The sequence below is a fragment of the Magallana gigas genome, chromosome 5, assembly GCF_963853765.1.
Source record: "Magallana gigas chromosome 5, xbMagGiga1.1, whole genome shotgun sequence".
Classification (NCBI taxonomy): domain Eukaryota; kingdom Metazoa; phylum Mollusca; class Bivalvia; order Ostreida; family Ostreidae; genus Magallana; species Magallana gigas.
Genome location: NC_088857.1, coordinates 21,978,812 through 21,990,573, shown reverse-complemented (window position 1 = coordinate 21,990,573; position 11,762 = coordinate 21,978,812). Strand labels below are relative to the sequence as shown.

Genomic DNA, 11,762 nt, shown 5'->3' with positions numbered 1-11,762 from the left:
AAAGTTAACAATGAATAAATGTAAACAACAACACACGTCTGATGTGAATAAAAACATTTAATAACGGCAGTTATAAAAAAACCGAATCTCATAAAAGTATCATGTGACAAGCAATGGTTTCCAATATAATATTTGCCCACATCAACAGGTATAGATTTTGAACACGGATATACACGTTTGGACTGTAATAAATCTACATATTTACAAACCAGAAAAGAACCACAAATAAAATATATTCTGATCACCCCCTTCAAAACGTAAAATTCTTAAACTTACATGTACAACCATGATATTTTCCAAAAAGCTTTGAACTTATTCAAATTTATCCCAAAGAAGAGGTCAAATCTGATCAAATTTGCAGACATTTGTCTATGGCACAAAAATGTCAACCACAAAGAAAAAGGTCAGAATAATATCTTAATATTGCATAGATTAGTATCATATTGCCAAAACATAGTTCACCCTATTCATAAGTACATAATATGACTAAAATTGCAAAATATAATAAAACTGACTAAATATTAAGATCAACAGCACCCAGGGTACAGACCAGTAAATTGTGGCACAAAATAATATATCTCATAACAAAATATATATGACTACAGTACAGTGCATAAGTTTATGACAATAAAACAAATTTTTGATTATACACAGTATTTTACAATGTTTACATTTTCAATTCATAATTACATGTATAACAAACAACCAAATCTCACATACCATATAATTGTCATTTAAATTCATGAATGACATACATGTATAAAAAGCTGGGTTTATTTGCCTGATTCTACAATGAAAACCCTGTTTTTTTTCTAACTATGGATACCCTATACCATTATCATTTAATGGCATTGTCATTGAATCAAGTTAATTAGAAGATTGACAAGTATCATTTAATTACCTATATAATCATTTTGTATGTACCAATATTAAACATAAATATTTGTATTTCAACGAAATAAATTCAATATGCATATTTATCTAGAAAACATATACTCCAGCCAACATCATGCTACACGTACATTGGTATTTATTTTGTATTTTGGTTTCAACATGACACAATACTGTAAGGTTAAAGGCACAACACCACAAGTGTGGTAAAATATGAGGTAACGTCTCTGATGTACACGTATTTTATTCTGTCTAAACTTATTAATATTTTAAATTCTGAATTTTTTCTTTTCTTAAGGTCAGATGAAACGTTCCTCAATTTCATATAACTTTTTCCAGGAATTTGTTATTGATTTACTACTGCTTTGACAAGCTTTCTTCCATAAAATTAGGGTACCTTACCAGGCATTTGTGCAAGCAATTTCCTTTATAATCCTATTAAAAATACACTTGAATTGCTAATATAAATTTTTTTGGCAATTATATTTTTAATCATTTAAAAATTCATAATAAATAAGAATAATTTTATTTGGTATATTACCAGGCCGTTGAAAATTTGAAAATAATCATCTTTTTTTTCGAGGAACATGTCGTCTGACCTTAACTGCTCTGAGGCAAATCTGGTTAAATGAAAGAAATGAAAGAAAGAATGAAAAAAAGCACTCTCATGTGACTTTAGAAAAAATAACTAAATTGTTAGCATGCCAATTATCGCTACACATCCACCACGGAGTAGTACTTGGAGTCAAACACATGTGTGTGATAACCGGGAGGGGAGAAAGGGGGCACCGGGGGAAGGAGTTCTTTGTCCGTGTACACTTTGTCTATATACTTCTCTGTGTGGCTAGCTGCATTCTGAGAGTTCACTTTAGAATCAGGCGAATCAATTCTGTTGTCTGATGCAGTGTTTCCATGAAATTCTATCAGAAGAATAAACATACCTCTCTTCATTTTAATTTGATTTTCAAGGTAAAAGACTACCAAGTATTTGAATTCAACAACTTATTCAAAATTGGTCAGGAATAGCATTTAGAGCAGCCTATTTTCTTACCACAGTTTGGCAGGACTTCTTCCCAAGAATACTGAGAGGCATCAACAGGTTGATTAGTCCAGATATCTCTCTGACAATCCTTAACGGTCAGTCGCTTAGCAGGACTGGGATTCAACAGTCCAGAGAGTAGATGTGTCAGACCTACAAGAAGACTACATATTAGTGAAACATTATCTATTATAAAACATGTAAGTTTGGTCTTTTTCAAATGAGCATGTACCATGTAAATTCTTATAACATACTAGTTAATCACTATGGTTTAATATGTGCACAAACAAATATTTCCCCGACCACAAGAAAGTAAACATTCTGTGAAAACTTTAAAGTTCTGTGAAGAATCCTTTCTTTCCTTCGAGATGAAATACAAAATGAAAATCCTCACAAAGCATAAAACATGAAATGATGATTTTACAGTACATATAAATCAAATGAACAAATGGACAAATATTTCTGCTCACCTCTTGAGACCTGGAATGGTGGCTTCAGCTTCCCTTTGATGGTCTCCTCAACATCAAAGAAAGGGTTTTCTCCATAGACCAGTGTGTATAATGTCACCCCTAAGGACCACATCTCCAGCTCTGGGCCTTCATATCTGAAAATAAATTCAAGTGCCTCACCTGTTAATCAACTGTAAAATCGATTAAAACTGTCACAAGAATTAGATAGCATTCCTGAGAGTCAAGTAGCACCATAAAAATTCTTTTATTAATACCTGTTTCCCAACAGAACTTCGGGACTGCAGTATTCCATGGTTCCACAGAATGTTCCGAACAGTTTCCCCGGCATCATATATGCTGCTGCACCAAAGTCAATCAGCTTGATGCGGAAGTCTTCGTTGAGAATTACGTTCTCATCCTTGATGTCTCGATGAACGATGTTAAGACTATGCAAGTATGCCACCCCAGCCACTATCTACAATGTTAAGGAAGGAATTGTTTATCATATCAATTGGTTAAGAGAATGCTTCATTGGGAAAGGATCTCTTGCATAAACATTGTGGAATAAAAGGTATTTATGGCAGTAAATTTTCATGGACTGTTCAAAATTCACCATTTGAAGAGAGACAAACTTCATGTTTACAGATGTATATTTACATCTACTGAGTATGATTCCCTTTATTTCTTACGGAAACTTATCATTAATTCATAGCTCTATAAAAACAATCTGTACGCCCTATTTATCGATTTGTCGAAACCTACGGTGACTAAAATCATGATGTAAGACAAAAATACCCAATTTTCTGCTATGTCGACGTCTTCAAATCCCACATGAATCACAAAAGAAAGCATTATTTCATTGTAAATATACAACTTCCAGCATAATTTCTGATGATTCCACGGTCATTAATCATCATCTATCCACATCATATGAGGAATTACCTGTCTGAAAATATAGCTAGCCAGTGCTTCGTCCATCAGAGGAGACCGATCTATAAACTCAAACAAGTCCATCCCACTGCCGTGTTTCTCCATCACCATCTGTATGTAGTCCTCATTCTCAAATACATCTAACACCTGAAATTAATCAGCCAATTGTCAACAATTAAACATAACCCAAAAAGTAAATCCTTTTATTTTCACCTTTCCCTATAAATTGTTAAATCATTTTTGTTGTCATCAAGATAATCCAAAATTGGCCATTTAAACTGCTAAAAATTTGTTTTGCAAATACAACGTTCACAACTTCAATGATCAAAATGGATTAAGCCCTCTGAGGTTGCAGTTCATTATTTGCTTTAACATTGACCTATCATTGTTGATAATTGTATATTTAAATTTTTTGCAGTCCATACCTTCACAATGTTGGGGTGCTTGAGCATCTTCAGCAGTGACACCTCCAGTGGTAGTCTCCTGCCTCTCTGGTCCTCCGTCCAGCACTCCGACAGCACCTTGTTCTTCTTGATGAACTTCACTACAACCTGGTGTAAAAATAATTTATGATAATGGAAATGTGTACATTCACTTAAACTATATATGCAATTCTTTGCTAACAGCTCCATTTGTTTTTCAGAAAGTGTATTTAAAAAAAAATTATCAGCATCTTACTCTATGTTTCTTATTTTTATTAATGGTGATTATCATTAATATCAAATTTGATGAAATTCTGACAAGATATACAGTCATGTACCTCCTCCTCATCAATTTTTCTTCTGGCCAACTTTACAAATCCAAATGCCCCTTTGCCGATGGCATTAAGGGTGTGGTACTTGATGTCAAACAGCCCTCTCCCTGCTGAGACCCCATCATCACCATCGTCCTCAACCCCATCATTTTGCTGAGCTCCTTCCTTAACATTCCCACCATGCTCTACTTTTGAATCAGAACAGGCTTTGTCAGCCAGAAGCTGAAATTCAGTTGTATAATTTTATATAATTTATAAATGCAAAGATTGAATAGGAAAAAAAAACGTTTCACTTTAGGAACAAAACATCCCATCACAATTTTAGCAGATCTCTATGTGCAGGTAAAACTTTTGGATTCATGTAAATTTGGTGGGGGACAATTTCTATGGACTGCCAGATTCTCTTGGATTTGACATAATTTTATGGATTTTTTGGTCTAAATGGATGGATAAGAATTGCATTTTATATATAGTTGGGGATGTAAACTGAGCCGACACAAATTCTAATGATTTTATGGTAGTTATCTGTTTACTTTGTAACAGTTACTAAAGTCAGAGTACAAATACATGTATTTGGGTAGTATCAAAACATATTGGCATACATATACATACTACAATGTATTAAACACTGAATTTTTCACAACATATTTGGAAATCAACTGATGCTTTATTTCCTTTTTCAGTCAGACCTCCTATCATACAGCTACATGTATTAACGTTGCATTCCTTACATCTCCTAGGCTAAAGTTGCCCGAGCAGTCCATGGTGCTGTTGAGGGTCGTGGCGAGAGTGAGGTTGGCGAAGGACCTCCCCCCCTCTGCTGGTTCCTCTGGATCCCTGGACACCCACATGCAGTACCTGACGCTACCATCCTCCAACGTCACTCGCTTCAGCTGGAATATTATTCCTGCCAAAACATTTTCCTACACATTAATCACAGTTATAATAACTTATTAAATGTAACACACTTCTCTATAACTTGTAGGATAACAAATAACAGGTCCTTCAACCATATGAAAATGAAAGGCACAACATTAGTACATGTATATGTTATGATGAATGCCTTCAGAAAAATAGTGTACCTATATAAGACCTAACGAATAAAGACCTAAATAATGATATCATACCTAGATAAGATCTGTCCCTATGTTTTCCTTGCCCTGCGTAGGAACCCTCAGGAAACACCACAGACTGACTAGCGGAGGAGGGGCTGTGTTGATTAGATGCCTCCTTCCCTCGATCCCTCCTCTTGTGTTTCCTGGGACTACAGCCACTGTCTCTTTCATGAAAGCTCACACTGTCTGTCAGTAAGCTGCTACTGTGATTGTAGCTGCTTACTGGGTCGAACGACGACTCTGGCTGATGATCTGTACTGTGGCCACTAGAATGGCAAGAGTTGTTACTGTTAATGTGCAGTAGGGGCGACTTGTGCACTTCAACACCATGTACAAGATCAAGTGAATTTTCCACAGAACTAATTTCTTCGAGGACACTGTCAGTGTTGCATTTAGGAATATAGTCTTGATGAGCTGGGAAAGATGAGTCATCCCTGAGACTTTCCCTGGAGCAGTCTTTTAATATAGCACTAGAATGAACACTGCTGCTGATGTCTGCCAATGTTCCCGACTTGTCCAGAGAGTCCATTTCTCGTTCCAGACAGCCAGAATCACTCAAATCCAGCACTCCCACGCCAGCCGCTAGCAATTCTACAGTTGAATTTGAAACGTTGAGTTCAGACTTTTGATTTTTGCCATCACTATCAACGCTTGCTTCAGAATTCACTTTTACATTTGCTGTCCTCTGTTCAACGTTTTCTTGTCTGTAGTCTGCTTCAGCTTTAGGATCTACACACACAATAGGATCATCCATACTTGACTTGATCTCCATTAATATTTTATTTGTGTCATGAAGTGTCTGGAGAAATACTGCTCTATCTGCAGAGAGTTGTGAACTCTCTGTTTCTGATTTCGATTGAGTTTTAACACCTTCTTCAATAACTGGAGTCTGTGCTGATGTACATGCAACAGGAGAATTCTTTTCTTCCTGAGAATTACACACAACCAACATCTCTTCACTTACAGAATCTCCTTTATCTTTGCCATCATCCTCTTTCTTTATGGAGTGACATTCATCAGTACTCAATCCTTTCTCACAATTTTTCTCCTCCATTCCATTCCTGTCACAGCTCTCCATACAACCCTTGTTCACTTCCTGAATGATGGCGACGTTTCTGGTGACTTCCCTTGCTGTGGGGACGGTCTCGGTGCTGGAGGCAGACACGTCACTCTGACAGGTCTCCGGGGACCTCGCATCCGTCCTGATCATCGCCTCCTCCTCCTCCTCCTCCTCCTCGCTGTCACTGAACTCTAGTCTCCCAATCTGATCCTGCTTCATCCCTCCAGCTAGTGGCGAGATCTCCACCTCACTCCCAGACTCTTTGTTAGATCCTCTCCTAAAACAGACATTAGTTATTCATTTCTATTTATTATGCATCAATTCTGTCTACACACACAAGCACAATAAATGTATGAGTATACAACAAGACCTCTTTAAGTTTTACCTGAAAAATGATACAGCCTGGGCTCTGTTGGGGGTAGAGGTGACCCCTGGACCCAGCAGGGGATGGGTTTCTACGGCAGGGGGACACTGATTGGAGGTGATGCTGCTCCCTATACCCTGGTCATCACTGCTGTCCACTTCCTGCAGATCTACACACAAAAATAATGATCACTACATGTGTGCATGTATCTAAGAACTTTCAATAAAATTGTACATGTTTCCATAGACTAGTACATGTGTAAAAGATAATATTCCATTTTCAGAACTATGACATTTAAATGATATCAAATTAAATCAAATATCATAAATACGGCCTAAGAAAAACAAACAAACCGAAGACAAGTAAGAATGTCAATGGATTTACATAGCTTTGTGATATTACTCTTATTGAACAATAAGTTGATTGCAAAGGTGTTTATCGCAAAAAACACTTCACTATAGTTATCCTGTTTATACATTAATGTGTATAATCCCTGAAGCTGACCTTTGTTGTCATCAGGCGGCAGGTTTGGATTGTCAAGTCCACTGTGGTGACTTGCAGCCTCCGAGTTCTCCTCCAGTTCCAAGATATCATAGAAATCGGGGATCAAGATCGAAATATCCTGCACCAAAATGTAAATTACATGTAGTACTTTCAGTATACCCATTGCATACACTAGGGGTGAAAGCAAGCTTTAGAAAAAAAAAATTTACACTTTATTTTGTTTACCTTTCCTATCAGATCTGCTCTAGAGTAACCAAACAGCATCAGCGCAAAGTTTTCATTGATGCTATTTATTGTTCCATCAGGCAGCATGGTGACCAGTCCACTTATGTTTGAGAACACCCACAGAATTCCCACATACACACTCTCCCTGTCATCTTTGACACTCTCTATAAAAAATGTCATGAATCAAAGTTGTGTTACGATTATTTTTTTTTTATACTTAAGAGTCTTCAAGATTAACTGATGGAGAATGAAAAACTCTACAATCTAAATATGACAGTATTCCAGTTTTACTGTACTGTATCAGAAATACATGTATTACAGCATCTAGGGTTAAAAAAAATTATCCTCCACAGACCTGTAGAATTGGGCTGGGAGCTGTCTACTTCTGATGCGAGCTTGACAGACAGACTGAGAGGAAAGCAAGCTCCATCTTTTGTTTTCCCTGTTGCTCTTTGTTTTCTCAGATCCTGTAGAAAACCAATCAATTCCATTAACAGATTTTTCACTAGAGTTGGCAATATTCAAAATTATAAACATAAAGCAGCTTTTTCGTTCTTTAAAATTTCTAAAGCGGTAAACAGAAATCTAAATATCTTTAAGAAATGCAAATAATTTACAAATAACATGCATATTAAATTATCATGTATGCTATTCATAATTATTAATGATAGCAGCAGCTTTTTTCCATTACATGTAGAGAAAAGGTTTTTTTTCCTTTTTTCAATTTTCTTAATTAGTAAACACAAATCCAAAATATTTTAAAGAAAAGGTAATAACTTGTGCCAGTTTTTAATCAAAGTGTGCATTTACATGTATGTTACCTTTTCCAATGGTTTTCCTTCCACTGGAAGCTGTAAAGATGGAATCAGCTGTTTGATTTTGACCCCTTCAAGGTCATCTGGTGAAAAGTAGCCATACAAATAAGCCATTTGATGGTCACAGGATAAAATTGTTCCCTGAAATGAAGATGTCAAATGCGGTTTCAATCTAATTAACATCAGTTCAACACTATTGCTTATGAAGTAAAAGACATCATGAATGCAGTTTTAGACTAAAGGGGAATAAATTACATGATATATACCTAAAACTAAAATTCATGCATGGTTACATTAATTTTCTGATTTTTTTATTTCCATTACTGTGGTTTTATAGAAAATGCTATTCAAAATACCAAAATATACCTCAGCATTAAATGTCACCATGGCAACAGTTCTCTCAACCGGCTCCATGACAACCAAGGCCCTCTGCTCTGCCTCCTGTTCCAGTTTTTTGACCCACACAGATATTGGCATGATCAGGCCATTGCTGTCAATGGCATCTACCTAGTTGAACAAAACAATCTCTTAATCATCCCAGACAGACACTTTAAACATTCAACACATGTACTAGACATTAGCATAGGTGGGTGAAAATTTTGTAATCATCAAAAAAGAAGAAGTTCCAATTAAGGAAATAATTATCTTAAATCAAGATTAAATTAGTTAAACTGAAGTATGCAAAGAACTTTGTGTTTGTTAAAAGTACATCTGTAATTTTATTAAAAACAAGATTATACATGTGCATACACCTGTTAGTTAAGAAAATGTGAGAATACACTCATCTCGATACTTTTGTGAGGTAGGTAGGTGATTTTTAGTGCAGGGAAGAATGGCATGTCAATGATATAGCTGTACTTACCACTTTTCCAGCAAGACTGACAATGTTTCCCGAGGACTCGTCAAAGTGGCACTCCTGTATTGTAGCTTGTTCTTTGGGCTTTAACTTGATTAGGTCCTTAAGTTTTTTGCCCAACAACTCCTCTGTTTCATACCCAAAGAGTTCACAAGTCATATCATTTGCAGTAAGGATCTGAAATACACATATCAGCAACAATCAAAACCAGGTTTTGTTTTTTTTTATCTAAAAAAATGTACTTGACAGTTTCTTGTGCATCATGATCATAAATTTTGGCGGTTGGACAGGTCTCTTCATTACCTCAGAAGTCTTTGAATTGATTGTACAGATAGCTTTATTGGGGTTTCGTATGGTGGAGGGAAACACCGTCCCTGTATGCCCCCCGCCGATGTAGCTGTAGAATGACCAGTTCTCTCGGTCAGGATGGAGCTCCGAGGACCACGATCCCTTTGTCTGACCAGGGCCGAAGCTAACATCATGGAACTCACAGCCTAGCACAAACAACAGACACATTTCTCCAACTGTTATAACATCATTATTAATACATGTATTTATAAAAGCTTCTATCTTATATAAACTATTAAATGTAAATGGCAGAAAAATAGATATATAGCTAAAAGAAACACAGTTTATATTTGAACTAGTTATGTAGTCTAAAAGGATAAAATAATAAACAAAATTTGAATGAAATCATAATGAAGTCAATATCAAAACCATGTATTAAGGGTTCTATACTATGTAGTCTATGTACTGTAATGTTTGCTACACTTTGTCATTTTTTCAAAACATTATAAAGCATGATCACTCTCACTCCTCAAGACTCTGACCTAAATCTCTGATCTCTTCTTGAAGGTTTACTTTCTTGGACCTTGGTTTTGTCATGGTTTCATCCAGACATCTCGACGTTTTCGTCATCTTTGGGAATGACTGATTTATTTCAAATGACGACTCCTTCATTCCATTTATTTCAGCAGCATATCTTAAATCGCTCCTGTCTGCTCGGATTCTGTCCAAGGGAGAGGGGTAGCTAGGGGAACCAAAGGTCATTCTGTCCCCAAACAGATTGTCTCTGCCCAAACCATTCAGACCATTATTTATGTTCAAGTCTCTGTACCTCTTCTATAAAAGAAAAAATTAAACCTGAAAACATTTATAACACTGCCTTTCTTTTCACTTTTAGTCTTTGTACTAGACTTGTTTATCAAGCCAAAAGCAGAAACAAAACAATTATCTTCCATCATCATCTTGACACAAACTTTCAAAAGAACTTTGAAAAATTATCAGCATATCCTCATACAGTATAGAAATTAAAAGTTCAAAAAATACATGTAATAAGGCTTCACAGATAACTAATAAATTTTTCATCGACACATACCGACTGCAAAACATCTGGAGTAGACGATAGGTAAGGTTTGTTATAGATGGCCCCAGAGAGTGGTGAATAATCACTGAATTTGTCCATAATTTAATACTGCTTGGATAACACAGCTGATAAGACCCTTTTGATACAAAATGATATTTTCACCTCAGCCGAACTAAACTATAAACAAAAAGAGACAGTCATGAAAATTTTGTACAGGTATCATTCGAATTCAAATCTGACAAACAAATACTGTTCGCTTTTTTAATGCCAGTTTGTCTAATTTAAACACTCACTTTTATATTATAAAATATGTGAGGATGACTCCCAGGAGTCTCAAAGCAAATTCCACATTAGAAAGTTATGTGGGAACTCTGTGACACCATTCTGTTGCAACTCTATACAATTTTTTTATTTAAACTTTCTTTTGCAGGTAAAACTTTTGAGATGAAAGGTTTTTTTTATAAACAGCTAAAACTTCATCATTACTAACAAATGTTTTTGGCATTTCACCAGACCATCTCTATTTTGTGTCTTTGTATGCTGATGTTACAGTCTTACTCTTGGTCTGAAATTAATTGTTAACAAAGTCAGTTTCGAATACTGCATGGCACCAGATAGCTCAGTTGGTAGAGCACCTGACAAGAAATTCAGGGGGCCTGTGTTCAATTCCTAATCTGGTATGGCATTATTTTTCCCATCCCATTACATTTGGTGTCATGCCAACCCCTGGAACAGGTTAACTTCTATTTCTCTTTTCAGTGGTAATATCATAAGAAGAATATACACACTGACACAGTTTATGTGTCTATAAATACTATAGATAAAATATGTATAGCAATTAACTTTTTTCTCAAAATATTGTGGATCATTTCAAGTCTAGCAAAGCTTAACTTCCAGTAAATATGTTATCATGAAACTTGATTCAAAATTACAAAATAAACATCAAAATCAGTATTGTGTAATAGTTTTTCAATAACGTTAAATATTACACCAAATTCAGAAGTAACCATGTGTGCAAAAAATCTAAAACGCTGCAACAGGCTCATTAATCAGTTAATTAGATTTGAATTATCGTTTGACCCTAATATCAAAACAAAACCAAAATCGTGACATTCAAGTTCAGGCTTGAATCAAACAGCTGTAATAATCAGGGAGGTAAGATAAAGTACAGGTGAGCCATAAGTATTCATCTAAGATATTTTAAGATATTCATTCAATAAATATACAAAATCTTAAACTTACAACAAAGTAATTAAAAACATTTGGAATGCTTTTCCATTTCAATCATTCAATTCCTCCGCCATTTTCAAAGTTATCATACGCATGCGCGATGAATAACATGAAAGCTAAGCAATATTTTTTTTTATCTTTATTCTACGATTTTGTGTGAAGAA

The 11,762-nt window shown here is 35.5% G+C and overlaps 1 protein-coding gene across 2 annotated transcripts; it reads right to left on the bottom strand.

Annotated features, from left to right (window-relative positions):
• Positions 1–39: 39 nt before the first annotated feature.
• Positions 40–11,698, bottom strand: LOC105331094 (PAS domain-containing serine/threonine-protein kinase). 2 transcript variants are annotated; one of them, XM_011433131.4, is made up of 20 exons: positions 11,611–11,698; positions 10,381–10,545; positions 9,833–10,124; positions 9,306–9,496; positions 9,009–9,179; positions 8,513–8,653; positions 8,153–8,287; positions 7,687–7,798; positions 7,332–7,495; positions 7,107–7,224; positions 6,624–6,771; positions 5,191–6,515; positions 4,795–4,970; positions 4,070–4,285; positions 3,735–3,860; positions 3,322–3,456; positions 2,655–2,854; positions 2,401–2,534; positions 1,943–2,083; positions 40–1,811 (listed from the first exon to the last, which is right to left on the bottom strand). In XM_011433131.4, the coding sequence occupies exons 2-20, from the start codon at positions 10,465–10,467 to the stop codon at positions 1,606–1,608; spliced, it is 4,218 nt and encodes a 1,405-aa protein (XP_011431433.4). In that variant the 5' UTR covers positions 10,468–10,545; positions 11,611–11,698; the 3' UTR covers positions 40–1,605. The 2 variants fall into 2 exon arrangements, with proteins under 2 accessions (XP_011431433.4, XP_065940207.1); XM_066084135.1 differs by having other exon boundaries at positions 10,381–10,504; positions 11,611–11,628.
• Between the last annotated feature and the right edge of the window lie 64 nt (positions 11,699–11,762).